Genomic DNA, 18,179 nt, shown 5'->3' with positions numbered 1-18,179 from the left:
GGTTACAGGCACACACCACCATGCCTGACTGATTTTTGTATTTTTAGTAGAGATGGGGTTTCACCACGTTGGATAGGCTGGTCTCAAACTCCTGACCGCAAGTGATCCACTTGCTTCAGCCTCCCAAAGTGCTGGGATTACAAGCATGAGCCACCACACCCGGCCAGAATATCATGATTTTTAGTCAAAGCATATGACAGGGAAAATTAATGTTTGTTGACTGATTTTTACATTAGTTTTAGAAATAAAGTCAATCTATATGTAAGTTTCAGCAACATTAAAGCTTCCTTATCATGAAACATCAAAATTTTAAATGGCAGGTTGCTTTATTTTAATCACAATTTCCTTTGAGAACACCTTTTGAACATAAGTAATTCCTAGGGTTCTCAAAAGAATAAAGATTTCTAGAACACACTTATTTGTAACTTGTTCTTTCATGCTATGGCTATCGATTTAAAAATATGATAATAAATACACACAAATAGGTAAAGATTATATGTAAGATCCTGAATCCCTCAAACATTATCATGGCTGAAAATTAATATTTACAGGACTGATTTCCCAAATTTCAAAACAAATAAAACTGAGCCACATCTAAGATTTACTGTTCTGTTTATGTTTTATTTCTTCTTCATTTAGAACTAACTCTTAGACTGACTACCCCAGGAGGTATTACCCAAAACATACAGACTTTAACTGAAGGGTGTAATACCAGGAAAGGGTAATGTCTAAACTTTTTCCTTTGAGGTTTAAATTCACTTAGTGGTCAAAATGAGTTTTCTTTTTTTTTTTTTTTTCTCTTTCTTCTTCTTTTTAATCAAATGAAAGTTATACTACCTTCTCAAATCTCATTACTGTGAATACACATTATTTTATAAATAATTCAAAACAAGAAATATGGTATTCCATTAGTGTTTATCCAAATACTATCATTAAAATAGAAAAAAATAAAGGACAAGAAAATTGACCTCGAGCCACATTAACATCTCTCTCTAATCAAAACATATTAGTTTAAATACTTTAAATTACTCAGTATAGTACTTAGTAAAACCAAACATTTTGTGAGTTGAATCTCACAGATTCAAGGTAGTGCCAGTTTAAAAAGCATTCAGATACTAAGAAATCTGTTAACTGATATTAGGCAAGTATCCTTTTTTGCAATCTCAGTAATACCACCATGAGGGAGAAAAGACGACAAGAGTAAAAAGACTTCCCTCTGCATGCAACGGTAAATACCACAAATCTATTCTATAGGTATAAGCACAATTGTAGTTTAGTTGAAGTAACTTTGACATCTATGCAAACTATCAAGAGGTTTTACACCACAATAAAAAAATAAAATATTTGCCATGAAAATATTAATTGATCATTCTAGGTCATGCTAATGAGGTTAAGGGGAAATAAATCCCCCATATTAGAACAGAAGATGCTTGCTAAAAAGACAATTTTCAAAAATGTTATTAATTATAACCAATAATTCACAGAAGATATTCAGCACACAAGTGTCTTATAACCAGTAATAAAGTGTTGTTACAATACAGAGGAAGGAAGAAAGAAATATGTGAAGATCAAAATTTATCACTTACCTCATGATTCAGCTCTGCTATCTGATCTTTCAGTTCCCTAATATACTGGTTAGAATCAGACTTGTTAAGCTGTCCTTGAAGCTTTCCTTCTTCTTTCTGTTTTGTGGCAAAACAACAAAGCAAAAACAAGAGGCAATTTTTCACAGCATGTACTCAAATATTTCAAGGCATAGGAAAAGCATAGGCACATACCCTTTAATTACCTGAATTCTGAACAAATCCATTCTCAAACTACCTCTGACAGACAAGTCATAGTGAACTATGCTGTTATTTATTTATTCATTTAGAGACAGAGTTTCGCTCTTGTTGCCAAGGCTGGATGGAGTGCAACGGTGCCATCTCGGCTCACCGCAAGCTCTGCTTCCCGGGTTCAAGCGATTCTCCTGCCTCAGCCTCCCAAGTAGCTGGGATTAACAGGCATGTGCCACCATGCCTGGTTAATTTTGTATTTTTAGTAGAGACAGGGTTTCTCCATGTTGGTCAGGCTGGTCTCAAACTTCTGACCTCAGGTGTGATTATTTCTTTAAAAATGCTTAATAAAGGTTGTTTATAATAAATATAATTTATAAAATATATCTTTTGAAGGAGTCTCAGAAATCAGTAATTGAATGGGTCTACTGATGAAAAAATCACCCTAGAATTTCAAAGTAATTTATCTAGTTATTTTGAGGGCAGACGATTCTCTACTCATACCTTAAGAGATTCAATACTTAGTCAAGAAGATGGCAAGCTTCCCATATTCTTTCATTCTTGGGAATCTGCTTTTGCTTGGGGAACAGAAAAGGGGGGAAAAAAAGAAAAGTTGTCCAAATCACTCTAGAAAGGGGAGGACAGCTTTGAATCTCCTCTGTTTAATTAGCTCTCGATGTGGACTGGAAGTCCTAGATATAGCTGATTAAAAGCTGCTTCTGATCCTAAGAGTTTGTTTCAGATGAGCATTGGGACTATTTTCTAGGAATACAGATAGGTAAAGAGAGGCACTTTTTCTTATACCACCTGAAAACAAACAAATTATTTTTCAGATAAAGAGTTTTTTGTTTTGTTTTGTTTTCGTTTTTTTGAGATGGAGTCTTGCCGTCACCCAGACTAGAGTGCAATGGCGCGAGTTTGGCTCACTGCAACCTCTGCCTCCCTAACTACCCTTAGTTTGTTCTTCAACTCCTCTCATCAACTTATTCCTACAAACTCCCTGTTTTTTGTTTGTTTTGCTTTGTTCTCTTTCTTTTGGCAATCTGTCTTAAAAACCTTTTATTAGAATATGGCCTGCTGAAGTGGTTTAGTGTAATTAATATTGGCATACATATAAAAGCGCAACTACAGCTTCTATAGACTTAACATTTTTTTCTTATGCAGTCATGTTCCACATAATGATGTTTTGGTCAATGATGGAATGAATACATGATGACAGCCCCATAAGATTATAATAAGAAATTCGTAATGCCTAGTGACATTGTAGTTGTACAATGTCATAGTAAAACACATTACTCATGTGTTTGTGGTGGTGCTGGTGTAAATAAATCTACTGTGCGGCCAGTTGTATAAAAGTATAGCATATACAATTACGCACAGTGGATAACTGATAATAAATGACTACGTTACAGATTTATGTATTTAACGTACTATACTTATTATTTCAGTGTACTCTTTTTACTTATACAAGAAAAATTAACTGTAAGCCTCAGCCTGGTCCTACAAGAGATATTCCAGAAGAAAGCATTGTTCTCTTAGGAGATGACAGCTCCATGTGTAAATTATTGCTCCTGAAGATATTCCAGTGGGACAAGATGTAGAGGTAGAAGACAGTGATACTGATGATCCTGACCCTACGTAAGTATAGAATGGTGTGTTTGTGCCTTTGTTGTTGTTGTTTTTTTTTTGTGAGACAGAGTCCCCCTCTGTCCAGGCTGAAGTGCAATGGCACAATCTCGGCTCACTGCAACCTCCACCTCCCAAGTTCAAGTGATTCTCGTACCTCAGCTTCCTGAGTAGCTGGGACTACAGACGCACACCACTACGCCTGGCTAATTTTTGTATTTTTAGTAGAGACAGGGTTTCACCACATTGGCCAGTCTGGTCTCGAACTCCTGGCCTCAAGGGATTTGCCTGTCTTGGCCTCCCAAAGTGCTGGGATTACAGGCGTGAGCCACCGCACTCAGCCACGTGCCTAAGTTTTTAATAAAAAAGTGTAAAGAGTTAAAAAAAAACCAGCTTATAGAATAAAGATATAAAGAAAGATGATATTTTTGTACAGCTGTATAATATATTTAAACTAAGTATTATTAAAAGAGTCAAAAAGTTAAAAGAAATTAAGTTTATAAACTGAAAAAGTTACACTAAGCTAATTTATTATTGAAGGAAGAAAAATTAAGAAAATAAATTTATAGTATAGATTAACTGTACTGTGTTTATAAAGTCTACAGTAGTGTGCAGTAATGTCATAGGCCTTCACATTCACTCACTGACTCACCCAAAGCAACTTTCAGTCCTGCAAGCTCCATTCATGGTACCATGCTCTATACAGGCGTACCATTTTAAATCTTTTATATCATATTTTTACTGTATCTCTATGTTTAGATACACAACTCCTGACCTTTGTCTTACAACTGCCTACAGTATTCAGTTGAATTACATGCTGTATAGGTTTGCAGTCTAGGAGAAATAGGCTATACCATATAGCTTAGGTGAGTAGTAGGCTATACCATCTGGGTTTGTGTAAGTACACTCTATGATTCACACACTGATGACATTGCCTAAGGATGAATTTCTCAGAACATATTCTAGTTGTGAAGCAATGCATAACTGCATATTGACACATACTAATATCAGATACAGTTATCTAAGCCAAAACTGCCTTATTTAACAATTACTATATTCCAAATATACTAGACTTCTAAAATATATACAAAATACACCTTATGCTTTTTAGCCATAAGCCCATATTTAGGAAAAATATATATTCTTCTTTTGAAAATTTGGTTAGAAATACTAGTTTAACCCAACTGCCAGAAAAAAGGCTGAACTAACAGAATAGCAGAGATACTAAGTCAGAGTCCTAATCAAATCATCTCTGAGGCCTTCTCTGTTTTCTCATTTACATGGAACAATAAAGTCCCCCTATTATTTAAACCAGTTTAAATATAAATTTCTGGCTGGATGTGGTGGCTTATGACTATATTCCTAGCACTTTCAGAGGCCAAGGTGGGAGGACTGTTTGAGCCCAGGAGTTCAAAACCAGCCTGGGCAACATGGCAAGACCCAGTCTCTACAAAAACATTAAAAAAAATTAGCTGGGCATGGTGATGGGCACCTGTGGTCCCAGCTACCAGGAAGAATAAGGCGGGAGGATTGTTTGAGTCTGTGAGGTTGAGGCTGCAGTGAGTTGTGTTCATATCACTGCACTCCAGCCTGGGAGACAGAGTGAAAACTTGTCTTAAAAGAAAAAAAATTACAGATTTTTGCCACTTGCAATCAAAATAATAGCTATTATATATTAAACAGTTATAACATTTATAAGCCCTTCTCATTTGAGATTCCCAAAGGATTAAGCCCTAATGTCTAAAGCATCATTGTATGTGTATGATTTAATGCCTGTGCATCTAGAGTAGCACAACGTACTATCCTTGGAAGAACTGAGAAAACACAGTTGACCCGTAACATGGCTTTGAACTATGCAGGTTCACAAATATGTGGACTTTCGTCTGCCTCTGTCACCCTGAGACAGCAAGACAACCCCTTCTCTTCCTCCTCCTCCTCTTCAGCCTAATCAATGTGAAGATAAGAATGAAGACTGTCGCAATGATCCACTTCCATTTAATGAGTAATATTTTCTCTTCCTTATGATTTTCTTAATAACATTTTCTTTTTTCTAGCTTATTTTAAGAATACAGTCTATAATGCATGTAACATACAAAATGTATTCATCAACTGTTTATGTTATCAATAAGGCTTCTAGTCAAAAGTAAGCTCTTAGAAGTTAAGTTTTGGGGCAGTCAAAAGTTATACATAGATTTTCCACTGGCAGGGATCAGCACCCTTAATCCCCATGTTGTTCAGGGGTCAATGTAGTTTACTCAAACCCTTTTCTGTAGAGTTTAATTCTCTTGTGGAGCTCTGGTGGAGAAATACTGGCACTTATAATGTGCCAGGGGTTTTCTAAGCTGCTTATGTGTAATCATCACAATGATCCTGTGTGACATGGAATATTATTATTCCTACTTCATAGATGAGGAAACGTAAATGAAAGTCTGAGTGAATTGGCTGCCTAAGAGTCATAGAGATGGTCAATACATTTTTCACCTTAATTTATAGCATTCTGAACATGAGAAACAATTAAGCAGATAGAGATTTATGCAAAGAATCAAGCAAATTTGCTTTCCTGGATTTGTTACAAAAGTCTATGTATCTACCTTAATGTTTATTTTAGCCTCTGATAATTTAAATGGGAACTACAATATATAAAGAATTGAAGATGAAATGCTACAGCTACTTGCATTAATGGCCCTAAGCTAAAGACTCATATTAAACACACACGCTGTCCAATACCATTTACATGTGCTTATGCCTGCCTCTTATTTTTAATCACCATTTTTAAAATGAAATATTTTAGGCCAAGCACAGTGGTTCATGCCTGTAATCCCAGCACTTTGGGAGGCCAAGGCGGGCGGATCATGAGGTCAAGAGATCGAGACCATCCTGGCCAACTTGGTGAAACCCTGTCTCTACTAAAAATACAAAAATTAGCCAGGCGTGGTGGCAGGCGACTGTAATCCCAGCTACTCAGGAGGCTGAGGCAGGAGAATCGCTTGAATCCCGGAGGTGGACGTTGCAGTGAGCTAAGATTGTGCCACTGCACTCCAGCCTGGCAACGGAGGGGGACTCCATCTCAAAAAAAAAAAAAAAAATTTCAAAGGCACAGAATAAGAACAAAAGAGTAATATAAGAAAAATAAACTCACCATTAAAATTCAGCCTGTTTCATAACTATCTCACCCTAAGATTTTCCTTGGCTCTGGACTTACTCCATTTTCAGTTCTGTCTGTATACCCTCAAAGTGGAAAAGGATGACATCAAACAGAGAGTAAGAGAGTGAGTGAAACAGGAAGGAAGAATGCAGAAATTGGGGGGGGGGGGGACATGAGGAAGAATAGCTCATTCATATAAAAGAAACAAAATCATTATTCTCATAGGAGGTATTCTCCAAATCCCGTATGTGACATGAGAAGTGTCTGAGTAAGCATCTGAGTAAACTGATATACTTCCAAGGGGGACTAATTTGGTAAGAATCACTCATTTGGATACATATGCTCAGCTGTCCTTTTAGGTGTTTTTGTTGTTGTTGTTGTTGGTGGTGGTGGTGGTTTTTTTTTTGGTGGGAGCAGGGGTGGGGGGGGGCTGATTTTGGTATGAGGTCATACTCACTCCCTTGGTTGATTAGATGAAAAGTGAAATCCACTACTAGGAAGAAACCCATCTGGATGAGATAGAAAGGTTAGATGTTTGCAATATGGAATCCAACTTGGAGAAAAGTATCTTTGAATCTGGTCCTTAATAAAGGTAAAGTTCTTGAGGATTTTTGGACATCTCACAGCAATAATACGTGGGATAATACAACATTTTCAGGGCAAAGAAGATGACAAAGGCCAAGGTAAACTCTAACATTGTAAGAGAGAAGTTCAAGAATGCAGAAAGACTTTAGGTTTGAAAGGCAGTAGAATGACTAGTAACAATAATTAATACCAATTCTTTCCTCCAGAGAAACTTGCAATGAAAAAAATTCTGGTAAAACAAGAATCATTAAATTCGTTATACAAAAAGCTACCAAGTGACTCCGAAGATGTTTTTTCCAAAGGTGAGTCTTAGTAGGCTTTAGCTAAAAACTTTGTAATAGCACTTTGATTTCTTTGGAGGAAACACAGCATTTGATGAAAAACAGGGAAGCTAAGAAATTTTACAACAAAAAAGATGGATAAAACAGGGAAGCTAAGAAACTTTACGATAAAACAGATGGAATATTTTTAACTTTAAAAGTGTTTCTTTAAAAAAAAAAAAAAAAAAAAAAAAAGTGTTTCTTGAACTTCTATTCACTGTCGAAAAAAGACGAAATTTCAAAAAGGAAAATTATATTGTTTTATTAAATCCAATTATATAGTTGTTTTATTTAGATTTAAATAAAATTTAATAAAGCTTAATGTTGGGTTTCTTCCGCAAAACTTTAACAAACAAAAAGTTGGACTATGATGACTATTAAGTCATTGTTTCCACGGTGAGGCACACATACATAAACACATGCACACGCACTCAGAAAACAAACAACTTTTAAGGCACACTAGACAAACTGAGGAAAGAGAAAGGGTGATTAAGCAGTTCCAGGCTATGGCAGTAACCCCTGGACAAGCAAATTACTATCTCAGCATATTTGTCACACATTAGTAGCACACCAGTGTGACAGACCAGTTAGAAAGCTCTGCATGGGATATTCTGATTCAACAGTCTGCCCTAAGCAAACATAGCTGACATTGTAAAAACAGAAGTAAAAAGTGAGATGTCCTAAATGCTATTTAATAAATTAAAATATATCAATAATCATTTATCAAAAGTCTGTGATTTTTATGTTCTACATTTTATGCTCTCATTTAAACATGTTAATTCAAAGCCTTTTAGGATCCTCCTTAAAAGTTAAAACAGGATAACTATATTTACAATACCAAAAGACATAGCAATGAACTACTATATTCTAAGTGGATATAAATTTAATTTTAGTTCTGGGACAGTTCATTCAATTATCTAATGTTTAAGATTTTTTTCTAAGTATTTTTATAGCTTTCTATTTTCAAACAGTGTCCACATGGTTGTTTCTGATAAGCAGGTGGGAAAATGTCAACTACACTAATAAATTTACCAGAAACCTGCATTTTCTTGAGGTTTTCTTTTGGTCTAGCTGATAACAACAGATTGCCAGTTAACTGGTTTCCTAAGAAAAATTAATTAGGTAAGTAACAAACTTAAAGAAAGGCCCAACATATCAACAACTTTGGTATTCTGTACTTTCACTGAAGAGGCCTTAAATACATACCTTTTGTCATATACCACAAATGAAACTTTATAAAGAGGGCATAACATAACATGTGTAAAAGGTGTAAATGTATATTTCACTCTTGGCTCTATCTTTGAATAATTCTTTTAGAAATTACCATTACAATATCCATAATAATTTGATTCATATTAAGGTCTTAAGCCAAGAGAGCTTTGTATGTATGAGGTTCTTAATCAAACGGTCATCAATAACTCAGTTAATGATACGCATATTTAAGTGTTTAGGGGTAAAGTATAACAATGTAACTTTGAAGTGCATTAAAAAATAAGATCCCTACAATGGAAGATGAATATTTGATAAAGCAACAGAAAGAGCAAATATATCAAAATATTAATAGAGTGGAGATAGTGGGTTTATAGGTGTTCACTGTACAACTCTTTCAAATTCTATGTTTGAAATTTTTCACAGTGAAATACTGGGAGGAAAAGTTATTGACAAAAAACAATTCATCCCCTCTTTCCTCCTATCATCTGCTAAAAAGTAAACACTGGTCTACCCTGCACTTCTTTTACATATATGAAAAGATATAAGTCCCCCAAAGATTACTTTAGAGTAGGCTCAGTTTATCCCTTTAATATTTTACTAGGTTTTGTGGCTGTTACTTCAAGATCTATTTGTTCTTCCCCATTACGTAGTGATGATAGGATTGGAATGATCCCACCCTAACTCTATGGGTAGGATCTGACTGGTCAAGTCTACACCAAACAGGATAATCATATCTGTTTTGTACAGTGATGAGTTCAGGGGTTGTTCAAATAGTGTGACTCATAACTTTTGCTGGTAATTACAGAGTACAGCTTCTTATTCTGGATACTATGATATATGGATATAAAGCTCATCTGTTAGCCATTTTAATACAATGAGGAAAACCTCCTGAGGATAGAAATGACAAAAACAGTAGAGCCTTCAGAATCATGGTTTGTTGCAAGTTGTAGCCCAAATCAAACTTTTCCTGAAGCATATTCTACTTCTAGACTTTTTAGTTATATAAGCCAATAAATCCCTTTTATTATCTAAGCCAGTTTGAACTGGATATTCTATTATCTGCAATAAAAACATACTACCTAATAAATATTTTTTAAATGGCTAAGGAAATGAATATAGTAACATGAAGAATATACCCTAGAAAACATTTAAAACAGTGATCCCCAAAGATAATAAGAGAAGTATCACTTTAGGAGTTTTATAAACATACAGATTAAGGAAACTCACCCCGACCTCCTAATTCTAAGTATCCAGGAACAGGACTTGAAAATCAGTGTATTTTGAAAGCTACACAAAGAGTGATTCTGACACAGCCAGTGACCTACATTTGAAGTGTACTGGTTTGAACAACCTTTGAAAATTAACCATTTTTTAAAACATAAATTCAAATTCTATGTATATGCCAATAATAAATGCTTTTATCCTATCCTAAGGATCTCAAATATTATTTTATAAGTTTAATCTCATTACAGATTTTTAGTATAGGTTCACATATGACAAAGAGATAAGTATTTCCTTTACCCCCACCATGGTAAATGTGGTACATGACCAAGGCTCACACACTTATTTACAAATAGTCTCCACATTTTCAGAGTGAATATATCTAAAAACAAAAATACAGGAAAACTGTCAAGGGTCCTTAAATTAATTTCTTTCAATTCTACTATCAGTTTCACTTCACATTATTTCCATGTTAGTTTTTAGCTGGTCAGTTCGCTGTCTACAGAGGTTGGTTCAATTTTGAACTCAAATCCCTTTCTTGGTTAACCCAGCTCTCAAGCAGAAAATATTTTAAAGTTTAGTAATAAATGATGAGGAACTAAATAAAAGTTTAGGATGGGAGAAAATTCCACACATATGATTCCCATCACTGAAAACGAAGATAATCATTCTAAGGAACAAAGAAAACCCAAACATTTGGGGACCAGCAAAATAATTATTTTAGCACTCAAAAGCATTGTATCTGTAAAGAGAAATGGCAATAAATATGGAAATAATGAATCTGATTTTCTAACCCATATATTATATAGATAACAGTAAAAAAGCTGTGTTTTCTAATATAACACATAAGAGTGTGTAGAGGAATATTGTACTAAGAGCAGTAATTCTGATGTTCGATTACCTGGATTGCTTGTTAATGACACAGGCATACACATTCACTTGTTTTATCCCTGCAATCATGGAGAGCTGTAATTAGAGAAAGGATGAAGAAGAGATGGAATGTACCCAGGATGTGTCACATATTCTGTTTGTTGAAAAATCAATAAATGCTGCGATCCACAGGAAGACAAAAAATGAATATGTATTTGTGCTGTGTGTATATGGCCAAAGTAGAAAGTGGGCATTTTATTCAGAGGTGTCTTCACCTGTATCAGCTGCACCACAACATACCACTTAAAAAGTTGAACAATTAAATGTGGTGGTGCATCAACCTAGGAGATTGAAGAGAAAATGAGAAAGGTTTTCTCTACAGTTCTAAGCAACATGGTTTTAGCATGTGACAGTGCAGCAAAACGGAGACCAATAAAATGTCAAGTTGCTTTGAGCAAGTGTTTGGGATAAAAGTGGGGTTTAGTAGTGTAAAATATTGAAAAACACTGGGGAGGTAAGAGAAAGAAAAGACGTGGATCTCAAGTGTGTTTAAATCCATATATTTAGTCAGGTTCATTTTTAAAGAGAAGTATAAAGAGTATGCCTAAGAGTCCATTCTTTATGTTTTTACTTGTTTTTCTATAAACATAGTGGGGGAACATTTCAAAACATTTAATAAACTATGTTTATAAATAAATCTATACATACTTTATAAGGTCCTAAAAATGAATTTTTTAAATCTTTGTTTTTAATGTTGGTTATAACTTACCCTAACTTTCTTAGATAGGAAGATAGCAGATTTTAAAAGCTGTGTTACAAGTCATAGGCTTTCAAATACACTATACAATTGAATAGTTTGCTTACAAGTTGTGTTTTTATTTTTTGAGAATTTAATCAGTTAACACCTAGTTAGTGTATCAGATGCGTAACTGAGGTACTAGAAAGTGCCCCAGACTAGGAGGCAAATAAAAAAACATTGAGTCCATTATTTTACATCTTACAAAATTTTCCCCTGGTTTAATTTTCAAAATTTTCAAATCTATAGAAGAGTAGAAATAATAGTACAATGACACCCTTATGCCCTTCAGCTATATTCACCAATTACCATTTTGTTACATGGGCTTTTGTTCTTTTGCTCTCTATGTGTATATACGTGTGCACACACACAGATTTTTTTCCTGAACCACTGGAATGTAAATTGTAAGTATCATGACATTTTACTATCGTATATTTCAGCATGCATCCTCTAAGAATAAGGAACTGCCCTATATAACCAAATATCATCATAACACTTACATTTACAGTAATTCCATAATATCACTGAACATAGTTCTTTTTCAAATTTCTCCAAAATGACCCAAAATATTTTATTACTGCCCATAATCAAACCAAGGTTCATGGTTACATTTGGTTATTATATCCCTTTAGCCTCTTTTAATCTACAAGAGTCCCTGTGCTCGCCTTTTTTTTTTTTTTTTTTTTTTTTTTTGAGACAGAGTCTCACCCTGTTGCCTAGTCTAGAGTGCAGTAGCACGATCTTGGTTCACCGCAACCTCTGCTTGCTGGGTTCAAGCAACTCTCATGCCTCCTGAGTAGCTGGAAGTATAGGCGTGCACCACCACACTTGGTTAATTTTTGTATTTTTAGTAGAGACAAGGTTTCACCATGTTGGCCAGGTTGGTCTCAAACTCCTGACCTCAAGTGATCAACCCACTTCAGCCTCCCAAAGTGCTGGGATTACAGGCATAATCCCAGCCACCTTGCCTGACCTCATGCATTTTTAAAATTTTTATCATATTATTAACTTTTTTGAAGAGTCCAAGTCTATAGATTGTATACTAAGTTGAAACAGAAACATTTTCCATTCCAACATTATTTCAAATAAAATACTGTTTTTATTCCTTTTTCCCAAACCAAACAGGCAGCAAAGTACACTAATACAATGCATATTTAAGGGTTGGATGAATCAAAGGATTAAGTATAGAAGACATGGGCACTAAAACTTAAATATCTGAAGTGAAGGACTCAGAAAACACAGGAACAGTGCTAAAAGAAACTGGTAAATATGTATGACATATATTCCATTTTAGTGTCATATGTATGGTATTATGTATACATGTCATACACATATGTATATTATGTCTATGTGTATATATGTATATTAGTTAACATACATACTTTGTATATGTACATTAAAAGTTAAACATAACACTGGCAGTTACAATATTTAAATTTTTTTGACTTATGTTAAACATAAGTATTGGTAGTTATAATTTTTAATTTTTTTGCCTTTTATTAAGAGACTAACCTATACGTTTAACTTTTCAGTGCTATGCAGTCCAAAGAATTCTCTCCATACTTAACATGACTTTATTTTTAAATTTTTACTAAAATATAAGTAAAACTATTAAGAAGAATATTGATAAAATTTATCAAGAGAGACAGCTAACGGGTAGAGCAAAAAGGTCAAATACAAAATACTGGTAGGCAAGTAAATGAATAATTTTTAGAGCAGCATTCCTACTAGAATGTCTGGCAGACAGAAGTGGCTTTTGAATGGCAGATTTTTACATATGAATTTACCTGTATTTTAAGACATCTGACAGACTGCCACCCCACTGATTCTGGTTCCTAGTTCTGTCTACATAGCTGGGCAAATACAAAAGTGATATGTATTCTCCCAGTTAAAAATAAGAATCTGAGCCCTTTGATAAAACTCTTAATGGCTGAGCCTCTTGTCAATCTTACATTTTCATTGTCATCTTTGGTAGTTCAATGACAACCACTGGAATATTCATGGGGAGCATTTAAAACTTATCAGAAACCTGGAATTTCCTTCGAGCTTTGGGGCTAGGACTGCCAGTAATGTCCAAAGCATGAAAATAAGTACTGAGTGCCAGAAAAGGACTTGAAAAAAACCTTATAAGATACTTAAGACTTGGGAATATATTGAGAAAATGACACTATCTCTATAACAGGGTGAGAGAGCTCTAGGCCACACTCTTGCCAAGTCCAAATCAGCCTATATAGATGTTAGTCTACCAGTTCAGCAGAAGGGTCCCAATATAATTCTCTTTAAGGAACACAGGCTTCCCCTTTCACCCCATGAAGCTTCTTGTGTTCTGTCAGGCAAAGGCAGAATAAAGGCTTGCTCATCTTACCCAAGATCCTGCCCATTTCTCCTCCTCCCCTAATTTTCACTCCAGAATATGCTGGTCTGATCTGAAATATAAATTTAAGGAATTAGCTCACACCACTTGCAGGGGCTGGCAGCCTGGAAGTGTTTGTATGGCTTGCCGGCAGGGTAGAATCCAGGTCAGAGTTGATGCTGCAGGGTAGAATCAGTAGGGTGGGCCAGCAGGCTGTCTCGAGGAAAGCTGGTTAGTGAATGCTTCATAAGTTTTCATCTGAACCAAAACCGGTTCCTAAGATGCCTTCTTCAAACTGCTGGCATCACTTTAAATACACAACAAAGCCTTTCAGCCTCTTCTGTCATTTGCCTCTTTGCAAAAAATATTCTATAGAGTAGGTGGATGACTTTAAATTCTGGGAAAAGCATAGGGTTAGTCACAAAGAAACCTCTAAGAAAGGGAGGATCTGCCATAAAAGGAAAGCATCAAATATCCACTCATTAAGCTTCATCTTGCTCATGGGACATTGCTCACACAGCTGGAAAATTCTGTAGCTGAAGAAAATGTGATTCATCTTCTAGACAGATATTTTAATATCCTCACATTCCATGGCAAGGGGATTATCTTGGTGAAAGTTTTATGCCCATTTTTGCTTTCTGGCTTTGTTGTTGGTTTTTTGTTTTTGTTTTTGTTATTTTTGGATACCATAAACTCTAAACAGATGCTTTTGTTTAGTGCAAGGTAGCTTTTGTCTTTTCCCTATAAGGAAAGGAGCTATGGTGTTATATTTCATTTACTAGTGATAAACACTGTCATGCTAGACTAAGTTAAGATTCTGACAAGTCTTTTGGGCAGTGGTGCACTGGATACCATGACTTTTAAAGAATTAGTTTAAAAAGGCCTTTCTGGATCCATGTGAATGCTATTTCATCTTTTCGTCATTCTACTAATCCATATTGTTATTTCTCTAGATGCTCTTCTCCCAGCTTGATGACTATTATGGTCTAGAACTATTACCTCCATATGGTAGACTCTTCTTGTCACCATTTCTTTCTTTTAGCAAAACTAAAGTCTGGAAAAATCTGGAATGAAAAAGTAATACTAAATCCTTCTTTTTTTTGGCATCGCCTCTACCTGTGTGTCTTCATAGGTGGCTTGAACTAAACATAGCCTGAGCTTGGCCCCAAAAGCACTAGAGATTAAAAATGGATGGCTGGGCACAGTAGCTCATGCCTGTAATCCCAGCACTTTGGGAGGCTGAGGCGGGTGGATCACGAGGTCAGGAGATCGAGACCATCCTGGCTAACGTAGTGAAACCCCGTCTCTACTAAACAAAATGCAAAAAATTAGCCCGGCATGGTGGCAGGTGCCTGTAGTCCCAGCTACTGGGGAGGCTGAGGCAGGAGAATGGCGTGAACCCGGGAGGCAGAGCTTGCAGTCAGCCGAGATCGTGCCACTGCACTCCAGCCTGGGCGACAGAGCAAGACTCCATCCAAAAAAAAAAAACAAAATGGACTCAGTGGTTAAGCAACTTACAAGGACCACATGACTAGCGAAGAAAAAGCAAGGAGTAGAAGTCAGGTTTCACTCTTAGTCCCACACTCTTTATATCATTATAAATGGCTCCAATATAAACCACGGTTTTGTTTGTTTTTAAATAGAGACAGGGTCTTGCTACATTGCCCAGGTTGGTCTCAAACTCCTGGGCTCAAGTGATCCTCCTGCCTCAGTCTCGCAAAGTGCTGGTATTACAGGTGTGAGTCATCACACCCAGCCTAAACCTAAAATCACGATTTTGATTTGAGACAGATCGCAGCAGGATATGTGCTAGAATTGTTTTTCTAAAAATGCTGTATTTATTTTATGTTATTCACGTATCTTTTCCTGAGCCCTCTGTAAAGAGTGCTATCAAGTCCAAGTTGGGAAGGAGAGTTGTCAAAGTTTCTTGTGTATCTTCTGTAGCACTGGATGATCAGATAGCTCCTATATATTCATCTTATTAATAAACCATTCCCTTCCCTAGTCTGTCTGAACGGCCCAAGTAGAGTTTATTTTGCCATAAAATATTTAAATCAACTGATTAGACTATTAGTGTATTAGAATTTAACAGACAGCCAATGGAAAGAGGTCAGTGTGGAAAACCAGATTATAATTACTTATGGATTCAGTAATCCCTTTTCATATGAAGTCAAGGGAGACCAAGGTACGAAGAATAAAACAAAGATAAATCAAAGCCTATATAAAAATATCAAAGAGGGCAAGTTCCTACTATACATTTAGGCTATTCAGTACAGCCTACTGTTCGTGGGCTACAAGTATGTACAGCATGTTACTGTATGGAATACTGTAGGCAACTGTAACACAGTGGTTAAGTAATTGTGTGTCTAAATATCTAAACATAGACAAGGTACAGAAAACATACTGTATTATAATCTTATGGGGCCTAGATGATACATGTGGTCCATCGTTGACTGAAACATCATGCGGTGTGAGTTAATTTTTAAAGTAAAAATAATTTCAGGCACTGACAAGAGCCATAAAGAATATAAAACATGGCCAGGCGCGGTGGCTCAAGCCTGTAATCCCAGCACTTTGGGAGGCCGATACGGGCGGAACACGAGGTCAGGAGATCGGGACCATCCTGGCTAACACGGTGAAACCCTGTCTCTACTAAAAAATAAAAAAATAAAAAAATAAAAACATTAGCCGGGCGAGGTGGCGGGCGCCTGTAGTCCCAGCTACTCGGGAGGCTGAAGCAGGAGAATGGCGTGAACCCAGGAGGCGGAAGCTTGCAGTGAGCCAAGATCCGGCCACTGCACTCCAGCCTGGGCGACAGAGCGAGACTCCGTCTCAAAAAAAAAAAAAAAAAAAAAAAAAGAATATAAAACATGATAATGAGACACAGTAACAATGTGAGCGGCCTACTTTACAAAGGTGGTCAGGCAGTGACTTCTATCTAGGCTGAGATTTAAATGATGAGAAGGTATGAGTCATGGGAAGATCAGGGAGCACAGAACTGCAATAATAAAAAAGAGCACGAGCAAAAGCCTTAATGTATGAATGAAAGAGCTTGATTCAAGAAACAGAAAGGAGGTGAGTAGCTGCTAGAACTAACTGGTGAAGGAGAATACCATTTAAAATGGGTCAGAGAAATGGGCAGGAGCCAGACAACACTCAGGGACTTTAAGGCCAGAAAAAAAGGTGGCACTTTTGCTTGTTAGACCAAGTTTTCTTTGTTGCTTTTTCCCTATAATTATTTGGAAGTTCTAATTCTTATTTCCATTCTAGCAACAGTTACTTTAAATGTCATTTAAATATATATAAAATATTATAATGATAATCATATAAATTCATACAGAATAAAAAATGAACTCATATCCTCTACTCTTTTGCACCAAGCCCTTTACTATCTCCTGAAGGAATATTTCAACAGTTTTGATAGGATCACTGCAGCCAATTTCAATGCATTTAAGTACATATGCATGTAACAAATATACATATTAACATGCATATGTACTTAAAAATATAAATACAATATATATACTTACATATGCTTTTTAATACATACAAATGTATGTATTAAATATATATATTCTGCTTATAATTTGCTTTTTTCACTTAGTATGTCTTGTAGATCTTTATTCTTTCTGAAAGATGCAGAATATTCCAGAGTATAAATATACCATAGTGTAACCATTCTCCTACTGATGGGTAGTTACCATTTTTTCTAAATATTAAAAATAACATTGGGGCCAGGTGTGGTGGCTCATGCCTGTAATCCCAGCACTCTGGGAGGCCGAGGTGGGTGGATCACTTGAGGTCAGAAGTTTGAGACCAGTCTGGCCAACATGGTGAAACTCCATCTCTAATAAAAATACAAAAAATTAGCCAGGCATGGTGGCACGTGCCTGTAATCCCAGCTACTTGGGAGGCTGAGGCAGGAGAATTGCTTAAACCTGGGAGGTGGAGGTTGCAGTTAGCCGAGATCACGCTACTGTACTCCAGTCTGGGCAACAGAGTGAGGCTCTGTCTCAAAAAAACAGAAAACAAACAACAAAAAAAAACCACAAATTAGATTTTTCATTCACTTTCATCAGTTATATAAAGAATACAAAAGAAATCTAAATTAGAAGGAAAAAATAAGAATAGGAATAAAATTTTTAAAACGATGGCTAATTTAAATTTGCAATTATTTTCTAGTATTGTACTGGCCAATGGTATTAGAAATATAGGCTACTGGAAGTACCAATGCCTTCTCTCTCACTTTTTTTTTTTTTGTACATTCTTTCCAGGT

The 18,179-nt window shown here is 35.9% G+C and overlaps 1 protein-coding gene across 6 annotated transcripts in view; it reads right to left on the bottom strand.

Annotated features, from left to right (window-relative positions):
• EVI5 (ecotropic viral integration site 5) overlaps positions 1-18,179 on the bottom strand; it is a 272,724-nt gene that overhangs the window by 50,418 nt on the left and 204,127 nt on the right. For 5 of the 6 annotated variants that reach the window (XM_073008575.1, XM_007977947.3, XM_073008578.1 and 2 more), the window contains one exon: positions 1,587-1,682. The exons of the other annotated variant lie outside the window; for it this stretch is intronic. In XM_073008575.1, coding sequence (XP_072864676.1) covers positions 1,587-1,682 — 96 coding nt within the window. The remainder of the gene's footprint in view (positions 1-1,586; positions 1,683-18,179) is intronic. 6 annotated transcript variants of the gene reach the window in all.

The sequence above is a fragment of the Chlorocebus sabaeus genome, chromosome 20, assembly GCF_047675955.1.
Source record: "Chlorocebus sabaeus isolate Y175 chromosome 20, mChlSab1.0.hap1, whole genome shotgun sequence".
NCBI lineage: Eukaryota > Metazoa > Chordata > Mammalia > Primates > Cercopithecidae > Chlorocebus > Chlorocebus sabaeus.
This window is presented reverse-complemented; position numbering and strand designations above follow the sequence as displayed.